Source organism: Anguilla anguilla, chromosome 10 (genome assembly GCF_013347855.1).
Source record: "Anguilla anguilla isolate fAngAng1 chromosome 10, fAngAng1.pri, whole genome shotgun sequence".
Taxonomy (NCBI): domain Eukaryota; kingdom Metazoa; phylum Chordata; class Actinopteri; order Anguilliformes; family Anguillidae; genus Anguilla; species Anguilla anguilla.
In genome coordinates this window covers 10576297-10597146 of record NC_049210.1, presented here as the reverse complement: position 1 = coordinate 10597146, position 20850 = coordinate 10576297, and the positions used below count along the sequence as shown (strand labels likewise).

Genomic DNA, 20850 nt, shown 5'->3' with positions numbered 1-20850 from the left:
ACTCAGGATAATGTGACCTTTTCATTAGCATGGCTAGAGAAAGCTTAGGATTGTGCGCGGAGGGGCTGACCACACAGTAAACACGAGAATTGGCTGCACACAGTTGTGAGCGTTTAATTAAATCAAGCACATTCGTATAGGAATTGTACAGATATGTTGCTGTTAGCAGCAACAATGGGCCTTTGAAACTGACACAAAACTCTGCGAAGGCCCGCAGACAGGGTAAGGGGGTACTGGCCCTGTGAGGGTATTAAGCTCTGAGCAGGGTCTGTGCTCGGCCTTGTAAGTGCTTTAATTGGATAATTCTAAAATCATCAGCAGATGTGGACAAAGAGGTGTAAAGAGCCCTCTGCGTTTGCTGTGGCTACGGCCCGGGCTCGGAATGAAGGGCACACGTTTCGCAGGGCAGCGCCTGGCTATACGGGGGCGCAGGACCAAAAACCGCAGTGTTCATCGAGCGCTCCGACGAGAAAAAACCTGCCGAATCCACCCGACAGCCAGGCTCTGGCGTTCAGCTCTGTTTTCAGTCAGAACAATCGCGAGCTTGCCCAGGGCTCTGCGAAACAAAACATTTTAAAGTGCAAGTTCTGGGCCGTTGTTAGCGCCAAAGCCACAATCAGGGTCAAAAGATAACTCAAACCAGCTAAATGGAGTGCAGAGGGCACTATAGCCGAACAAACCCAAGTGCTGCATATCTGTGTTTGGGGGAGGTGGGAGGGTGGAAGGACCAACATGCAACAGCAACAAGGGGAGCGAGGGTGGGGGTGGGGGTGCTTAGCCTTGACTCTAATAGAGACGTGACATCGGAGACAGGCCCCACCCTGCCCCGGGCCGAGATCGCCCACAGGCCCCGTACTCCTGTTACAGCCCAGCAATCAATTGTCTGCAGTGTGAGAGAGGTCAGACCCCGCCTCTCCATCATATCTGTCGACAGGCGTGGACACCGGCACCCATATATCACCACGGAGCCTTGGGGTGCGCGGAGACCCAGGGACGGTGAAAGTGAACACCTCCATCTGCGCAGGGGGTGGGGGCCAAAAAACAAAAAAAAATAGCTTCAGCTTGTAAGGGTAACACAAGAAAGGAAGGGAAGCATTCAGAGGTGCTCGTAAAACACTCCACTTCTCCAGCCTGTGTCGCTCTTACGCCCCGTGGGTGAGGTCTGAGGCCATTTTGCTGCGACGGTTCCCAGCCGCGTAGCGAGCAGACGGCCTGAAGTGACCCCTGGTGGTGAATACCCCGCAACTCCCCCACTGGTTCAACTCAGACTGGAGCTCTTTGTGAACACTGGGGAAACAAGCAAAACTGTATTGCCAGAACAACTAGTGTGAATGATTTACAAATGCTTTTATTGTATATATCACCATAACCGTCACATTAAGTACAAAGCAGTCTTTAATCCACTGTTCACTGTAACAATAAATAGCCTTCACTGAGGACTGCTGAGGTGTAAGGCATGTGGAGAAGGAGGTGGGGGAAGGGGACTTGGCTGAAAAGCTCTGCTGATAAAGGGACTGGCGGAGCAGCCAAGCTGAGCACCCGAGTCCCCTGCTGCACAGGCCCGACCTGCTCTCAGTGCTGCCGCTTGAATCTGATTACAGGCAGGCCCCGAGGACAGTGGGGTCATTGACAGCACGGGGATGAGCAGACAATAAGATATTATCTGAAGGAATCTCTAGGTTTTCCAAAGAAAATGGTCCTTCTCAGTGTCACATTGACGAGAGGATCCTCAACCTGACATTGAATCAGCCATTTAAGAAGAGCAAACAGTGCCACCCATTCAGGAATCCCGGCGAAAAATAATGGGAGCTCTTTTTTCACCCTTATTGAAGACATATAAAGGGAAACTCATGCGGGTTTGCAAGACAAGGCCGCGCAGAAATCGGAGCACGCAGCTGACTAACAAATGAATGCGTCTTTACAATGACTAGATATCGTCTGCACAATCCCCGGGTCTGTGGACGTGGTGCACAACAAGGCTAAATGGAAAATGCAATATAAGGCAGACACTGCTGCCACCCCTTTTCTCCCCTTTGGGTGAATTTTTCTACCTCTGACGGGGAGGTCACATTCTGCTGAAACCGCTGAATGCCTATTGTGATTTCTTGTTGATGCAAAGATGTCTCAACAAAAGGCAGGATCTGCAGTAACAGGCACAGATATAGTCAGAGGTTCGTTTTTAATTCAGTCAGCTCAGTTATATGAAAGTTTTGTTCCTGGGTTTAAAACAAATAAACACACAACTACGTTTTTAATTCCATTGGTACATAAAAAAAATTCCAATTCAGTAAGTTTAAAAAAAATAAATAAATAACTGTGTATATTTGTGAGTCTGGTTATGCAGTTGTATATTCAGCAAATGTGTTAAGCTGATTTCGAGGAGAAATCAGATTTACTAGAAAATCTGGTCAGTTGTTGATTCTGCATCCTTGCACTCACAAATGCACCCGCTCACCCATGCGTGCATAGACCTTTTTTCACGGACGCTTTCATTGTAACATTTTGACACATTTCTTCAAACATTCAAATATCGCACGGGTAACTCAATGTGTTCTCCACGTGAATGCTTGCTCAAGCTGGGGCAGAGATTGTGTGCAAACCCAACTTTCAGATGCAAAGCAGGTCAAGGGACAGATTCATCACACCCCCCTTTCTTTAGCTTAAAAGAGCTCATTTTCCTCTTTATCGTATATTGGTCTTCGCTGGCATCCATTCATCTCAAATTCACCACTCAAAAACACCTGCACCCTTGCCCACATTAAGTAAAAGGTTCAGGTTAACCGTGATTCATTGTAGGTTGCCTTTAGGTGCAATTTTATATGCTGTGTGAATTCAAAATGTAACCCACACCACACCCATATAGTTCAGCCATGTTATTTAGGAAAGCACCGTGAGGAAAACAAAAGCTTGTAAATGTATGCTTTTTTCTGTCTGTATAAGATTGTGGTGTTTTTTCTTTCTCCTTTATTGTCACGCACTGTCCTTTCTTTGTGATAACTGCCTATTGTCTGATGATTCATTTTATAAAGACAACCATAACAACCAAATTATGGCCATTTAAATGTACCTACAAGATGTTTAGATTTCAGACATGTCAACAAAAATGTGTATAAATTTGTAATTTAAAGCTATTTACTACTACTACTACTACTACTACTAATAATAATAATAATAGTAATAATAATAATAATAATAATAATAATAATAATGTATCTGTGCAACACCCATTATGCATGGCAGCAGTTTTGCACCAGAGCATTCATCAGAGATCACTTGTGGTACAGAAGCAAAGATCTATTTAACCACATAAACTGGACTTGATGAAATGGCCTGTTCGATAGAATCAGATTATCAATTTCGCCTGCTCACTGGAGAGCATGTGTACTTCCGCACAATGAACACTTTAATGGCCACAGTAAGTCAAGATTGTTTCTAATTTAAAAGACCCCACAGGTCTACAGGAAAGAGTGCCACCTTTTGGCAATTCAATGATAATGCCACCCGTCACCAACAAAACACATTTTGTGCCTGATTTACTAAGAGGTTTAGCATATGCAAATCCTTTTAGCACATGCAAAACTAATAACACAATTGTTGATTTGTGCAAAATAATTACCATGACCAATCATTGGTGATGTTATTGGTTTTGCATGTGATAAAGGTTTTGCACAAAAGGCTTTAGCAAATCCCTTTGCTGTTAATGTTAATTAATAATGTTAATTACAATGTTAATTAACTTTAGTCAAACAAAACATTAAAAAAAAAAAGAATAAAATGTATGCAACATGTATGGCCTAAAACTCATAACTTAAAAGATTTTTTGAAATGTATTTGGAAAACGCAACAGTCTCAGTTGTATGGCTGTTGCTCCCTCTTGCAGTTGTCTTTTTCAGTCTGTCTTATAATTCTCAAGGACCAACTCAAAGATAAACTTTTCAGTGTTTTACTTTAGTTCTTAAAGTGGCCCATGGCTGTTAAAAAATAGCTGCAGTTGAATCTTGGTAAGTATACTGTGGTGATAACTGGCAGGTCTTTTTAAAGCAAGCCATATAGGGACATCTTGTGGAGAAATAAAATATTAACATTACATTAACATGGTTTTTCTTGGATACTATAAGGGTCATTCTCAGCTAGACCATCCCTAAATAGGCCATTGAATGAAGGATCTCATTTTAAACTAATACCTTGTCTTGGAACTTCAGGAAACCGAGATCTAAATTAGGATTTATTTTATGTTTTGCTAGTGACATTATATCGGTTCACTGGATTTTGTATTTTTAAAGTTGTATATGTTTTGGTGCATAAATCACTGTTAGTATTTGTAAGCAAATTATTTGCCTGCAAAAGAATAAGGGGTTAATTGTGTGTTGTATTTTTGTAGACAGTTATTTTGGTTTACTTTTCTAAACATAGGTATATGTGATGTGATTCACACTCCTATATTTGAGCATTGTAAGACATTTTCATTTAGGCTGTGCTGTCTAAAGCAGTAGCAACTCACAATTATAAATGATGGGGCTAATTACATATATTAGAGAATTAGCATAGTTTGATTGATCATAAGTGACAACAATCCGTAGTTAAATGCAATTTGGTCTGCATCATTCAGTATTTTATTCTGCATTTTTCCTGCAAAGTAAAAATAATAATATATCCGCTCACTCTTATAACCTCCTGAGGTTACACACATTAACCTGCGTAATGCATCCGTCCCATTAAATCCGCCGTTTTTGGGAAAACTACAACACCCTCCAGTCCATTTAACCATCCACGTGTCCTACGCGTATTCACGGCATTTCTCGCGGTATCAGTGGTAAACGCTGGATGCTGTCAGCGGCGAGAGGAGAGAGGAGTACGATTGAACGAGACCAAGAAGTGCCGTAGAAACTGCAGTTAAATCCGATAAAACATACAATTTTGTCAAGGGGTATTGACACGGGAGTCAAAAACAGACGCACTTCGTTTCATTTATAATATTTAGACCAAGTGTATTTATTACAGAGCAAGACCTGGTGTATTAACGAGCAATGGCGTTGAAAAGAATTCAAAAGGTGAGTGTTTGTATTGTTTGGTTATTTTTGCTTTGCTGGCTAACGCTAGCTAGCAAGCTAGATGGCTTACTTGATCGCTTGACTAAGACTCTTTGCAAGCAAGCTGATATTTTTCACGCTATCTGGTTTACCCAATCCATTAACATTTTTGTTGCCATTTTCTTGAAAAGGCCAGAAAATAAAACAAAAGATCAGCAGCCAATGGTTTTTTTTTTATATTGACGCACCGTAGCATAGGCTAACAATGCTAGCTTGCTTGCTAACTAGCACCGACAGCTGTTTTTTTTTCGCCGGCAAGCTAAATTATTAGATAGCTAGCTAGAGGATCACTTTATGTAACGACTGTTACCATGATGGCTAGAAATATCACGTGGGTGAATTGAGCGTTCCATTTTTACAACCTGATAGTTGCTTATATGGCTAAATAGCTAGCTACGATTTTATTATTATGGCTGGTTCCTGGCTAGCTTGGTGGGGGAGGAAAAGAGGGGATTGCTAAATCGCGTCCCCCCCTCCGTCGGTTATGAATGAGTGAAAAGCTGATGCGCAGGCGTGATGAATGACAGCTGGATGCAGGTTGCCAAATACTGAAGCCCAATGTCAATGTTGCCATATATGGCGTGGCAAATGGGGCACTGGGGCAGGCAAGGGTATTTTTAACAGAATTAACGAAGTGCACAGCATACACAGGCTTTTAGCTACATTATTGGACCCAATGTAGTGTAGAATATATTTCCTTGATTTAGGAAGCTTGTGCCTTATGAAATGGAAATATCATTCTACCACCATGGCACACGGTGTGCTCTGTGGCTGTAGCCAGGCATGGGATAAAACGAAAGCCCTTGATACAAGTCGTGCCTCGCAATAACTTGACAGCAAGCCAAAGTGCTTTCCAGAAAGTGTCAGGTGCTTCTTTTACTGACAGCCCACCGTGTGCATGTGAAATGTCAGAAATCGTACACAGTGTTTTTGTGAGTTTCTTCACCCCAAAGTGTTAACACTGAGTGACAAAATGACACGTTAGCTGATGCAGTGTGTGTGTGTGTGTGTGTGTGTGTGTTAGGCACGCCACGGTTCATGTAAAAATCGAACCGTTCGGTTCTCACGTGTTCTGTTCGCTTGTTTCAACGATTTGCTTTTATGTCTAGCTATGTTTTAAAAATGGCACTCATAAATTAGTGTTTTTTTAAATTTGCCATTTAGCAGCGAAATTTCTTGTTTCTATTTGATGTCATACAAACACTGAAAACTAGGAATACAAGGATCACTTAACTCGTGTTCCTTTTATTTAAATAAAAAAAAATCCAGCGGAACTATTTGCACAGATGAAGTTTCCGTGAGTACAGCTTATAGCTAAAGCACCAGTCAGTCGGTCATTTTGCCAAATGGGATGTGGGCAAGAAAAACCAGTTGGAAGATACTCCAATATCGTTTAAATCTGCTGTTTGGGAGCATTATGTAGCTATTTAAAGTAACAACAGTAGTAATGGGGTAGTAATGAATATACAAGCATTGGTTGGCAACTCTGCCCAATACTAATGTTTAAAAACACGTAGAACGTGATAGCCCTTTTACGTCTCCCCGGTGTCCCCCCTTACAACCTCATGAAGCACAAATTTAAAAAGTGGTTCTTTGCCTATTGAGACTAAACTTAAGTTAGAACGATGTTCTGTTCATTTTGATGGAGTAAATACTGCATTTCAATTTCAATTCGAAAAACTATTATTTATTTAAGAATTGACCATCTTTAATCTGAGATTCAAATTAATTAATGTACTCTATTTCGTCTTGTTTACATAGTTTAATGCAGGTTGAGCTTATGCTGCTTTTTATTTTCATGGCCATAGTCTATAATGTTGGTATTATTTTCTATTTGAGAATAATGGAGTGGAACTTTTCTTTTATGATTTTGATTTAATTACATTTTGATAACCATTTGTTGATATAATTTTTTTTGTCAAATAAATTAAAATTAGAGTGGCATGGGAACTGTACTTCTTTCTCTGATTTGCCAAAAATGTACAGAACCAAACTTAAATGGTGACACCAAAACCGTGAACCGAACTGTGAGTTTTGTGAACCATTGCACGTGTGTATCTTATGCTTTCTGCTAAGATGAGGGGGAGGACAGGACCAGTGATTTATGTAGTAGCTGGTGGGGGGTGGGGGGGGGGGGGGGGGGGGAGAAGAGATGTTATGTAAGAGATACTATGGACAGTGTTTTCCAGTTGCAGTGTTGCCTTTTAAAACCCAGTCTTGACCCAAAAAATATCAGAAGAAGGAAAAAAAAAAAAAAAAACGAATAAAGGAACAACATGTACAGATTCTAGTTAAGGCCATTAGTGTGACGTTAGTTGAACACACTTTGAAGTATTCTGTACTATTCAATAGCCGGTGCAAGAGGAAATGATTTTATCGGTCATGGTTTCTATAGGGCTTCACTTCTCCTGCATTGTCTAACTAATGTTCATGGCTTTTGTTTTTGCCTTTTTGTGTGAGACCTATAGAGAAGGTGCCTGCAGTTCCTATGTTATGGAACCCTTCTGTGTTCCTATGAGAGAGTGCACATTCCCTCTAAAATAATTGCCTCTTACTCTTGCATTTGACAGAGACTACTAAATTATGTTATTGCTTAATGAACGTCTCATTTTTATGTTGCCTGAGCTGGAGGCTACAAAATTGGATACAATACAATGACAAACATTTATTTATTATCTGTGAAGATATTTTAGAGTATATTATTTTGAGTGCTTACCTGTCACTGGTATAGTCCAGAGGCATTTCTGAAATGCCATCCTGGGTTCAGGTTACTCTGATAAAAGACCATAGATAAGAGCGACATCCCTCATTCATTTAGACCTGTGCTTTCGTGATGTAAGTTGTAGTAGGACTAATGTTTATGTGGCCCACTGTGTGCTTTTGTTAAAGGTGAGTGTTTTTGCTTTTAGTTTTTTTCCCCCCTTGTGTTGAGTGACAGTTATGAGCCTCGCGTTTATCCAGTTTATCTAGCGGAAATTGCAACTGAAAATGGATTGACCTGTAAGGTTCCTGTACGGAGAGGACAGTAGCAAAAGGAAGAAAACATGAGGTCATAGGAGACTGGGCCTAAATGTTATTCAGTTCTCTGTCTATTTATCGTTTAAATTTTCTTTTTTTGAGGAAGAGCCGTTTTCTTGTTTGTCCTAATGCATATTTCGTCTTTTTATATTTCGTTCACCCCTTTTAAAGGGGAAGTGTAACAATATGGTGGCCTAACCGTGAATAACATAGCCCATCTGCAAAGCATTATTTATATCCGGAAACAGAATGATTCCTCTTTTTTGGGTTTAGGTTACGTAGACATAAATTTTTTTAGCAAAGATATGAATGTTTATGGCGGAAGCATTGAAATGCATTTAGCAGGCCTTAGTTTGTTTCTGACACTGAAGATGGACATTGTGAATGGACAAAATGCCTTTTATAGGAATGTAGTAAGCCTTCATCGGTGTTCTTTGGTAATTAATTGGTTTGAACTTCCTGCATTCAAAGGAAAATAAACCCGTTTCAAAAGAATGGACCAGTGACTGCAGTTGCGCTGGTAAATCGTGATTTCACAGCAGCACAAACCTCACCTCTGTGGGCCGACGGCAGACTGTGGGTGGGCGTCGCATTGTAAACGGAGCCAGCGTTGCACCCCTGCCTGCAACCGCGATCAGAAAGGGGCGCATGAGTTTTTCTCTTTTCCCAAAGATAGAGATCATCAAGATTTGACCCATTGCCTTGTTTTGTTGGCACAGGTTTGCTGTTTTACTCCAAATCTTATACTCCCCAACATGGGGCAATGGCCTGAATTGCATGCCGGGATTGTAAGTACTGATATTGAGTGCAGAGATTATTGAGGATTGCTTGTTGTTTATAAGGAAATGACACAAACCGCGTCATCAGTGATGGCACTTTTGGTGCATCGTGTTTTGCTCGTCATGCCCGATACTGCCATTGTGGGCTGGGTGATATTACAAAATGAGTCACTGTTCACTACAATTTTCTTTTTTCCCGGCATGGTGATTGGCTGTGAATAACTATTACAAAATTAGTATTGTACCTTATCGGACTTGTGTTTTGTAGTTGTTCCAGTGACCTTCGGTATGCACTTACTGTACCATGTTACCATAAAGAAGCCTAATTGTATACTTGGACATTAAAAATGTTTTTGGTGTTTGTTCAGTGTTCTCTTGTTGTGTAATGTTATGTAAAACATTAGAAAGTAAGATGATCAGCATGTTATTTTATTAAAATCTTTCATTTGGGCTTTCTTGTATTTTTTTGGATTTAAAGGCTGCCATTTGAGTACTGTATAGTTAGCAATTGCATTATGCCGGTTCGGTAACTTGTAAATTTGCAATGGAACAGCTAAATGTAAAATATCTCAATACATTTTGTGTATCTGGAAAATGGCTGAAAATGTGATATTGTGATAAGATATTTTGGCCATATCACCCACCCCTACTGTCATGGGTGTTTACACAGATGTAGATATATGAAATGATACCATTTACATGGAATTATATCAGTTTCATTGGACTGTTATGTTGATAAACTAATCTTTTATACAAAAACAAGTCAAAAGCAAAAGCAAGTCTAATAAGCATTCTTTATTTTCAGATGACACCTAGCTTATTCCGTCTTAACCATAATGCCACCCTTCAGTGTTGTACAAAGGAGAAATTGTTAACAGCCAAATCCATTGTATTTTGAATGTGGTTAGTCTTGCCTGTCCGTCGTTAACATGGTATTAAAGGGGAGTGGCGTGATCCCTTTACCAGCGCATTGAGATGTCATTTTATTGAGTGTTTAAATTGTCACAGCTGAGCGTTCAATTGTCAGAAATTGTCTGGAGTTTCACCAGCCTGCTAAAAGCAACTTTTTGCTTTGCATTTAGAGGCACCAAGCTGCTCGACAGGTTTTCCAACAAGTTTGCATTTTGGAGGGACAATGTTTTACTATTTGGTACACACTATAAGCTAATATGCATGATCTTTGGCACTATATGCAGAGTGAATATGAAGCATGGTTTGCAAGTTTTTTTTTTTTTTTTTTCCACTGACTTGCCAGAGGTATTTATAGAATGCGCTTAGTATGGTGGGGGCGTGAAAAGTTATGGTGTAGCTGTAGCATGGTAGTGTCAGTAGGGTCAGCTGTGTCTTGTATGTCGATTCCTTCAACCAGCTGCGGTTTCATTAAAAGCTCCTGCTCATTCTTGCATGGACTGTATAGTGGAAACTGACCTGGCAGAAATCTAATTTGATCCATGCAACATAAAAAAATCCTTCTTCTCTATTAAAAATGTAAAATGTGAATGTATTGCCATTTTGTCTTTTAAAGACACAGTAGCGCAAAGAAGGAATGTCATATGTTCAGCATGAAACCATGGGACACAGGCTTGATTGGCATGGAGATGAAAGGGTATTAGGTTATATACCAAAACAAGGAGTCTATGGAGTTCATATCTGACAACTGAATCCTTGTGCATCGTTTTCTATCAAATGTGTCAAATGTGTGATCTTGAAGTAGCCTCTACTTGTAAAAAATTAAAATAAAATAACCAAACAAAAAAAAAAAAACTGTATTTTCCATCACACAAGATGACTCGGGAACCTGCAAGCATTCAACCGTGTCAAGGCTAATGAGACTACTTTGTTTTTTATTTTAAGTGAGACTGGAAAATTCAAAAGATGCAAATATCACACGTATTTCTGGTCTGTGCGTTTCACCCACCACACGTTTACCGCCACATTCTGTCAATGATAAATTTTGGGGACTTGATGCCTGTTCAGTAAAATTTACTTGTGCCTTTCATCAGAGGTGAAATTTGTGTAAACGGCTGTTTATTTGAATGCGCTGACTTTGGGTCAACGAGTAGAAAAAGTGAGGAGTCTCGCCTGCCTAGAGGGCAGCGCGGTTTTGCCTGCAGATCTGGCTCTCTGTGAGAGACGGCTTCCGATTCACTCGGGTTTCACATCCGCCCCACCGTCTGCATCCCGAGCGCGGTCAACTTTCGGACGTAGGTTGTGTCAGAGAGCCCTTAATGAAGCGGGCTGGAGGGCAGTGGGCTGCAGAGAGAGACGGGGCAGGGCTCCCGTCCTTTCGGCTGCATTGGCAGATTTACTGTTGCCCCAGTGCCTCGACGGTCCAGGCCTTTTAAAGCAGGGGCCTGTCTTTTTAAAAGGCGGGCGCCAGCGTGCGTCCCAAATGCCGAAGTTGAGCCGAGGCAGACACAGTAGCCACCGAGCCCTATTAATTACATCACATCTACCAAACAATCAGGCCTAATTTTAATCTGTGATCTCAGGCCCCGTGTATAAGAGGTCATGCCAGCGCGTGTAGTTCCCCGGGTGTGCTTCTCTGGGAAATGCATCTAAATAAACGAGACGCCTCTCGCTCTCTCGTAAGCCATCGGATCTCGGCCCTCAGCATATGCTAATCAATGGTAATGCTGGCTCTCTCTCTGTTTGGATATTTCAAGGCATGCTGGGCGCTATATATAGCCGTAGGAGAGAAGAGACCCAGTATTAATGCCACACTTTTTTTTTTCAGTTCTTAGTACAGCAATACAGCCGTTTCTGTTGGAAGCAGAAAGAATCGCTTTATGCTTTATGGTTTTGGGAAATAGCATAACTTTAATTGTAATTGTATGAAGCAATGCAATCTGAAATAATAATAATAATAATAATAATTTCCTTTGCTGCTTTATTTGGAACAGTGTGAGTCCACTGACAGTGTGCCAATGTATAAGCAGGTGTCTGCTTTTTGAGGTATAAAGTATCCATTATTTAGGATTGGTGTCTGCCAGTGCTGAATCTAGGCATGTCGGAGCTTGATTGCACCAGAGTTGTCAGGGCTAACTTTAGAAAAACCCTTTCTGGTGTCATGAGTCAGATGCTAATGCAATGTGTTTGTCCAAAATGACACACGTCAGTGAAGTTTGCAGGTTGCTGGGAAGGCAGTGTCAGAGCCGATGAGAAAGTTCCAGAAGCTGAACATGAATAACTGGTCCTCATATTACTTGGCGGAGAGATCTTCAAAATTGTTTTTGTTATGGGCATGTCTGGTGGTGAGTTGTGGTACAGATTTTAAGGTTTTTAGGTGAAACAGTCGGAGTGTTTAGTTTCAGTGCAATGATAGTATTTTTAATTGAAAAGCAAACTTTAAAGCTGACTGGAAGTATTGTAACTGAAATATGCCTTCTGATTTTCGTCATGACCCTGAGGGTGGTTGGGCAATATGAGTAAATAAATATAGTAAAACCTTTTGAGATACAAACACTTTGTGAGTAGAGGTATTTGACGTCTTATTTCACCTTAATTTTTCTTTTTTTGTCTAAGAAAATTACCTGTCTGATCAGTCACTGCAGAGAAAAAAGTGGGAAAAACTGGCACTGGTCTCTGTTTTCTACACAAGACAAAGACGACTCAATTCTTTCAGGTTATTTATAATTCCCAAAAAATGATGAGTTTCCAGGTTCCTTGAATATTATCCTTCTCCGGAGACAAATCCCGAAACTTAAAACGTATCAAATTAATAAAATGCTATCACTGAGCGACAACTGCTGAAATGCAAAACAGAAGCCATATATTTCTCTTTCTGTTTTATGTGAAATAACATACCAGGTGTTCACGCTTTGTGTGTGCCAAATCTGCTGTGTGTTCTGGACTGAATGAACAGTACAGTTTTGATAAAATATGGTAATGTGTCGCACTTCCTTCCAGAAATGCCTTGGGCTCATAGTGCTGTAGTGTGCAAAGACTGACTTCCTGAATGCGAAAGAAACTGGCAGCACATAACCATTACCTAATGAAAATGTTACTTTGTACATTAAGCAATTCCGCATGCTGTCATCGGATCAATAAACTGTCCATTGATGAACTGAACCATCAAAATGTCAAAACTTCCATATCTGGCGCCACTTCAGAATCCAGTTAATTGTATTGTGGATTATGTTTGATGGTATTGGCATGAACATACGTTGTAGAGATGAAAGCAGTAAATGTTTTTGCGTGTAATTGAGACCTGCCATATAACAGATACAAGTAAGCATAGCTTGTTAAACTTCAGCCAAGTTGACCAGATGTGATGGAAGCCATTCTCCAGTATATAGGCTATCAGTTTGTATGCATACCTGTAGTTTTTCCTCGGCTATTTAATAAGCAAGGTTTCTATAGTTAACTCTGGGTCAAGATAAAGAACATGACCAGCGTATGTTTTTTTTCTGGTATCTCTCTTTCCAGGAACTGACAGATTTACAAAGAGATCCACCAGCGCAGTGCTCAGCGGGACCAGTAGGGGATGACTGTAAGTGTGAGCTCAAATCTCATTATTTAAAATACAGCACGGTGTTCCACAAAGGTATATCTTAGGTCTGTTGGTTTTTTTGTCCCTGTATCTGAAGCCAGGCTCCTGATATTGAGGAATTATCCACTTCTTAAAAGTAACTTACCCTCTTGGAAGTTAACCAGACTACAACTGAGTGATTTTTACTCATTGGCAGTTAGGCCTGGCTTGCAGTTGGCTTTCCAGTTGATCCAAAAGATGTTGGATGGGGTTCTGTATGGACCTCGCTGTGTGTCCGGGGGCATTGTCATGCTCAAACAGGAAAGGGCCTTCCCCAAACTGTTGGCGAAGCACAGAATCGTGTAAGAACGTTCATTGTATGCTGTAGCATTAAGGTTTGCCTTCACTGGATGAAGGGGCCTACCCCAAACCATGAAACGTAGCCCTAGATACTTTTGGTCATATTGTGTACAAGCTTATATTTGTTCACCAGAATTGACTGGAGTAAATCTAAACCTTACTGATCTCTTGCATTTCAGTATTTCACTGGCAGGCAACTATCATGGGACCGGTAGGTTGACTCTTCCCTGTTCTATATTGATTTATTCCTCAGCTGTGTGCCTCCGCGTGTCTCCCAGCTAGTTTCCTGATTTTCTCTTTCTCCCGTGTGCATTCAGAATGACAGTCCTTACCAAGGCGGGGTGTTCTTTCTGACTATTCACTTCCCCACAGATTACCCCTTCAAACCGCCAAAGGTGAGACACATTTCACATCCTTTCACCGCTTGCATCCTAAGAGCACGGGAATAGACAGGCCTGCGTTAGCATACGTTACGTACTGTTGCACTGGCAAGTCTCAAGTGATGAATTTACAGCGATAGTGCAGATTATATAAAATGAGCGAGTAACTGTAGAAGCTGGACAAAACAAAGCATTGATGTTATAAAGTGTTACGGTGCATACTAAAGTGAGTTCATTTACTGTAGAGCTACATTCTCGGTTTTAGGAAAGCTAGCTTCGTGACGTGCCTTTGCGTTTCGCGTCGTGCCTAAAACACCCCTGTAGCCAGGACTGTATTCACGATACAGCCCGGCCCCTCGTGCCGTATTGCTTAAGTATAACGCTGCAGACCGAGGCATTTCAGCAATTCCGTTTTACTCAGAACTGTTCTCATGCGGTTCTCATCTCTCTTATGTACTGCAGGTTGCATTCACGACAAAGATCTACCACCCCAACATTAACAGCAACGGTAGCATTTGTTTGGATATCCTGAGGTCACAGTGGTCACCTGCTCTCACGGTATCTAAAGGTAAGTTCCCTTTCTCATTCCAAGAGTGACTGATCAGAATATTCCAGCAGGGTGATGGGTGGGAAAGTTACTGCAGGAGACTGTACACCCATGCAGTATTTTTGCAGAGCTTCACTTGTGACACAAGGAAATATAACGAGGAAAGATCCCTAATGTTTAAGGCCAAAGTCCTGATAGGCAAATCGTTAATACTTTGCACAGGTTAAACGGATATATCCAGTCCTGGCATGTACAGATCTAGCTCCCCACCTGGCTCATTTCAGAAAACCACTACAGTTACCAGAATGCAATTTAGAGCTCGTTATTTTGAGTGACACGTTGTAATTGGTCCTTAAAAATGGAAACACTTGAAAGCAAACACAGGGCATAATAGCTGTGATTGATGGACACAGTGCCAGCAATAATCAGGTTTCCCTGCTAGAGACTAGCTGCTTTTCTACTAAATCCACAAATAGGTTCAGAAAGTGCTTTGGCAGACAGACCGTTCCGTTTTGTGGTATTTGTTTTGTGTTACCACCGAGAACATGGGGGGGTGGAATATATAAAAGCAAGTAAAATTAGTCATTGAGTTGCTAAAATCTTGTAAAAGTGGCGTTTTAGCGACAGCGGCATTATTTTTGGATTAGCAAGGGCCAAATGGAGTTCCCAGGCATGTGCGTCCCTCCGCTATTGTGGCATTGTGAGGAGAAGAAAGGTGGTCAACAGCAACTGTTGTCATAGTGATGGAGATGAAAGCCCCGGGCTCTGTGTGTAGGTGTCTCGAGAGCTTTTCATGCCTCCAAAGACAGGGAAATATTCTGGGCAATCAGATGCTTTTATCCAGATTAGCAGGGTTATATTTTTACACCTGGGCCTTTATGGTGCGGTGCAGCGGCAGTTTTATTGTGCCATTTCCTTTGAGTCGGGCCCTTTTCAGTGGGATGGAATTCGGTCCTCTGTTCTTGCGCATTAAGACCAGGCTGACTGCTTAGCTAGCTGTATGTCTTTTGTTCCAGTGAATCACCTCAGTGTTCATTGGCTTGTATTGGGCATCTGTATGCTCCTGGGAAAAGCATACGTATTGGTCTGCTCACGTTACTGAGAATGTAGCTTTAACTGTTTTTACTCTTCAGTGAGTTAACTGAAGCAGTGCAGAATGAATTAGTGCCTGTAGTGAATAGAAGACAGTGAAATAAATGGTAAAGGTTGTGTCGGCACCGTTATAAAACTGAATTGGTGTGGGCCTATTCCACGCCATGGTGTCTTTTTAAATGGTCAAGCATCAAATGAAGTGAATAAATACCCTTCATGTGTTCTCTTTGTTTTCCTTTGAGAATACAGACAAGAGAATGATTGAAAGTCTGATCCAGTAGGTATTATACATTTGATTTTATTCAATTACAAAATGGATTAAATAGAAAGGATTTTGTGTCGATGTGAACATCTATCTCCTTGAAGAATTGTTATCGAATTACTGAAAATAAATGAAAAATGAATAGGGTAGGTTTCATTGTACTTTTGCTTGCTGATATTTGATGTTGTTTTCTTCATTAAGTAATCTTCTGAATGTTGAAACCTGCTTTTAACATTCAAAAATGAAGAACCTGACCCGAAACTCCTCATCCAATTATTGATGTTTTGCGAAATTTATATTTTTCTGCATTCGTTGTAAGAATTCTGTTTCGCTGTAGTGACCTTTTATATAGTGGTCTTTAAAATGGTCTTTTTTAAGGAAGATTGGAAACCTCACAGCAACATTGCAGTACGTTTTTTGGACAGGTACTAAAAGAGTCTTGTCTGATTTGTGTTCCCGCAGTACTGTTGTCAATCTGTTCCCTCCTGTGTGATCCGAACCCAGACGACCCGCTGGTACCAGAGATCGCACACACCTACAAAGCAGACAGGGAAAAGTGAGTGTCCCCTGCTCTGGCCACAGACTCTCACTTACAAAACTTTCATTAGAAAAGATTGTGTGTTTCTGTGTTCCGCAGATTGAGGTCACTTTGTGGGATATCACTGTGTCTGGAATAAGTTTATATTTTGCAACTGGTTGATTGACTTTAGTGTAGCCATGTTGTGCTCGTGGTCGCCGTCAAATGTGAAATGAATTGAAGTGAATGCAGCTGGCTCAACCTCCCTCTTTTTCTCATTTCAGGTATAACAGACTAGCAAGGGAATGGACGCAAAAGTACGCAATGTGAGAGGACCTGAAAATTTCAAAGAAAGAAGCAAAGGAACACAGAAACAAAATGTTTTACATTTACACTAGCAGAGAGGACGAAAGAGGGGAAACGAAATAAACCACACACTCTGGAGAAAGGAGAGAGCGAGGGAGAGAGAGAGAGCGAGCGAGAGATAGAGTGAAAGAGAGAGAGAGAGAGAGACACCAGTGCTACTGTACCTGGCTGCTGACTGCTGAGCGTCTGCCATGTGCCATTTACCATGACCTGTGTGGGTCCGCCATATACGGCCTGGGCATTACTGCACGCCACCACCTTAGAGAAGGAGGTCACCTCTTCAGCTCTGAGTGCCCTAGGCCACCACCCTGGAAGTGCGAACTGTCTTTATTATTATTATTATGATTATTATGATTATTATTATTATTATACATTGTTATTATTATACGTTATTGTTACAATGAATGATACATATTGGGTTGAGAGGTAGGGAGGGTCTTTGCTTGGCCCCCCTCTTCCTTTCGTATTGTACTTTCTGAGACCCTGTGGATGTTGTGCGTTGCTGTATGTGTACGTATGCCGTGGCCTTCTGCCGTATTAATGTGAGCAGCCGTTTCTCTGACGCCACCGGACCGAGACGGAAAAAAAAAAAAACCCGCCAAGCCCCCGAAAGCGGAGGAGGGACGAGCACGCCTGCGTCTGGCAGCCCGACTCGGCGAGTGACGCCGGGCCTGATGGGAAACGGGTCTTACCGAAGGACGCGCTGTGGCCTTCCGAGCGCTGTGGGAAAGGATCCGGCAATAGTTTTTCTATTCAAAGATGCTCATTTTAATAAGGCAGAACTCTGTATGCACATTTATACATAGGTGCACTAGTATGTGGGGGTAGTTGTGTTTGTGCAGTGACAGGCGAGCATCCATTATGGCCCAAACCCCCACAAACAGCAACTGGAGCTTTCCTCCCCGAGCTGGGATGACTCCTTCGGTCACGGTGACACTGTAGAGCTGACTCCTCTGGAATGGAAGCCACCTGTTCCCCTTTCTGCAGTCTCCGAACCACCGCAAAGAGCCGCCAGGGGCTGGCGTCCGACTGTGACGCGACACCGTGACCTTTTGACCTGGGAAGTGTTTGCTCCTCAGAGCGTAGCCGGACTCGTAGCCATAGAGCAGGGCGGAGCGTCAGCTTCTGTTCGCCGGGCCCCCCCACCCCTAAACTCTCCACCATCTTGACTGCAATGCGCTGCTGTTACGCAACTGCTTTTAAACTAGCTGTCATTCGCTTTTATGGTGTGAGATAAAGAACCGCACGGTGTGCACTGGAAACAGAGTTGCTGGTTCAATTCAGACGGTACTAGCTTCCTCCAGGAGTCTTGCATTACAGAGGATCATAGAAGGGTCCCATTTCAGTGTCCCCTCCAGTTTAGAGACAAGTCTGTTGCACACATTGGCATTGATTAACATCACTGTTGAATGAATGGTGCTTTCTCGCTTAACACCTGTAGTCCATTCAGTAAACAGCATCTTCACATGTTGTTAAATTCAGTTTTCAGATTGATATTGGATGAGCCTGGGAGAAAAAGGATGGACTAACTATAAACACTCATCTAGGTGCAATTAACATTTTCGTCAGCTTTCTTTGAAGAGGCTGTTGGTTTGACATATTTATTCTCCCTTTTGGTCTGATGTTTAAGGCAAAGACTTGTTCCAAGCTCATGAAACTTAAAAAGCATGCTTTTTTATGTGAGATGTCAGATTGTTAACCTGTTGCGCTAACCTAACAATTTTTGAATGCTAACTATAGTCAAGGTTCTCACCCTGATATACTGTGAAGATGCAAACAGAACTTTTCAACAATGTTTCTCAATAGAGGTGTTTCCATACCAGGTTTTTTGGCTGAGGCTACTGTATATGTTTGTCAGTATTGTGGGATATTTGTTCCTTTCCAGCAAACATTCATATATTGCCCCGTTGGCATGGAGACCCAGTTTTTTTCAAGTTGATTCAAGTTTCCATGCCATTCTGATAATTTTAACATACTTTTTGGCAAGGCCATTCATAAATGCTTTACAAATATCTGCATGTGGTGATAGAGCATTAAAATTAGGACAAGACGATTATGGGTCTTATGGCTTCAAGGTGGCAACACAGGTTTTATATCTGAAAGCAAGGAATGCTACCTCATTCACTCCAGTTTAAAACAAAAAACTATAAGGATTGCTGGCATAATGTAGAATTATTAACTCCAATGCAATTCGCTTGTGGAAGTTGAGAGCTTCGCAATGCTCTTGAAGATATTATAGAAAGGCCAAGAATCTAAATGGAAACTCCTCTATTGATCATTTTACCTCCACCATTAGCTGTTATCAGTTGTTTAGATCAAGTGCAAGAGACTCATTTTAGAGCATCCCCTTGTTAGGTACAGTGAGTATACACAATCAAAAACTGTATTTAAGCAGTGCATTTGTTTTCTCTCCATTACTTTGTGTTTTACTGTAATGAATGTATCCAGGCACTAGTTTTTGGGGGTACAATTAAACTGAAATGCCAATCAATGTGATTTGCCTGCCCTTGACCAATTCAAATGGAGCCCATTTTTACCCGTGTTGCACAATTCAGGTGCTTAAGGTAAATGTGTGGAACGTACATTATTTGCTGTTGAGGTCCTCTTCAGTGTGCATATCTGCAATAACGGGACATCGATAGGGAGACTGATATAGCCATTTTGGGGGAAATGGGCAACCGTTTTCAAACACAACAGCCAATTTCACAAACGGTACAATCCTTCAATGGGCAATGTCATAACTGCAGCAGTGGTTGTTAATTGACCGGTTTGGTAGTTCAGGCAGCTACAGGGGGTGGAACAGTGCATTCACAGCATGTTCTAGCCCACCCCACACTCAGATTCCAGGTTATTACCTATGACTGGATGCCACAGGTTTGCTTCATTCTGTTAAAAGGGCTGAGGTTTTTTTTTTTTCTTTTTCTTTTTTTTTTCTCTCCCCCAGTTTTGACTAACTTCTGTTTTTCCCTCAAGAGCATGGCACTGTCATTTGCATAATTAAGGCTGTGATTTTGGCATCCAGTTTGTTTCTGGTACAACAAATCCTTTGCAGATTTGAGAAGGGAATAAAAGTACAGAAATGTCACCGAACAGGCTTCTCAGCATACCTACGGTATCCCAGAATGCTTGTGTGAATGTACCTTTCTACGTGGGCCGAGTACTTTTGTCACTGGGTAGAACAATGGACAGTTATTTTAGTGTATAAATCACTGGAAAAAGTCACTAACTGTAGCTCACTTGTGCTTTTTGTATTTATTTTATTTATTTGCTATTTATTTGTCTTCCGGTCGTCAGCTTGCGGGTAATCAGCCCGAGTTCGTAGCCTGTTATTTTCAGAGTCATACTTTGTTGTTGGATTGTCCCATTGATTGGTGCTGTGATCTCTCAGAGGAGGCTGGCAACTTACTGGTATTCTCTGCACACTAAAAAAAGCAACCTTTATACAGCCATCTGCAAGATTTCAGGGATTTCATAACGGTTTGTTTGCCTCTTCTCTGACACCTCTGATGAAATCTTAGCCTTAACTGTTATGTTATCCTGTACATAGATACTGTAAAATCTCTATCAGGGCTTTGTGTTTCTTTTTTTTTTTTTTCTTTTTGAAATAAACTGAGGGGGAAGCCACCATTTCATTTTAGCAGAAGTACGGGAGGAGGAGGAGGAGGAGGAGGAGGAGGAGGAGGGAGAATTCCCCCGGAACAAATCAGCGGCCTTGCTAAGTTGACATCCTGGACTAGCCCAGATTGAACTGTTCAGATGCCTCTCCACTCTGATCATGAATGTGTCTGAATGTGCTGAAGCTCTCTGCCCCCAACCCCCGCCCAATCACTAACACTGTTTCCCTCCTATTGCATTCAGGTTTGGTTTGACTGAAAGGAAGCCCCAAGGTGTCAACACTAAATTAATAAAGCTCCTTTTGTTTTATAAGTTGTCTGGATGTCTTTTGTACATTACCAACAGACTTTCTT

General features: G+C 41.5%; 1 protein-coding gene across 1 annotated transcript; it reads left to right on the top strand.

Moving 5' to 3' along the window:
- The first annotated feature begins 4811 nt into the window (after nt 1–4811).
- ube2d4 (ubiquitin-conjugating enzyme E2D 4 (putative)) lies at nt 4812–20809 on the top strand. Its single transcript, XM_035379785.1, has 7 exons — nt 4812–5051; nt 13316–13379; nt 13898–13929; nt 14036–14113; nt 14561–14666; nt 16462–16555; nt 16801–20809. Exons 1-7 carry the CDS (start codon nt 5028–5030, stop codon nt 16844–16846), a joined length of 444 nt encoding a protein of 147 aa, XP_035235676.1. The 5' UTR covers nt 4812–5027; the 3' UTR covers nt 16847–20809.
- Nucleotides 20810–20850: the final 41 nt, after the last annotated feature.

Excerpts from the sequence above, each read along its gene's own strand:
- ube2d4 (XM_035379785.1), top strand. The coding sequence starts at position 5,028 with ATGGCGTTGAAAAGAATTCAAAAG. Across the intron at positions 13,930-14,035 it reads AGGCAACTATCATGGGACCG|AATGACAGTCCTTACCAAGG; the intron begins GTAGGTTGACTC and ends GTGTGCATTCAG. Across the intron at positions 14,114-14,560 it reads ACCCCTTCAAACCGCCAAAG|GTTGCATTCACGACAAAGAT; the intron begins GTGAGACACATT and ends TATGTACTGCAG.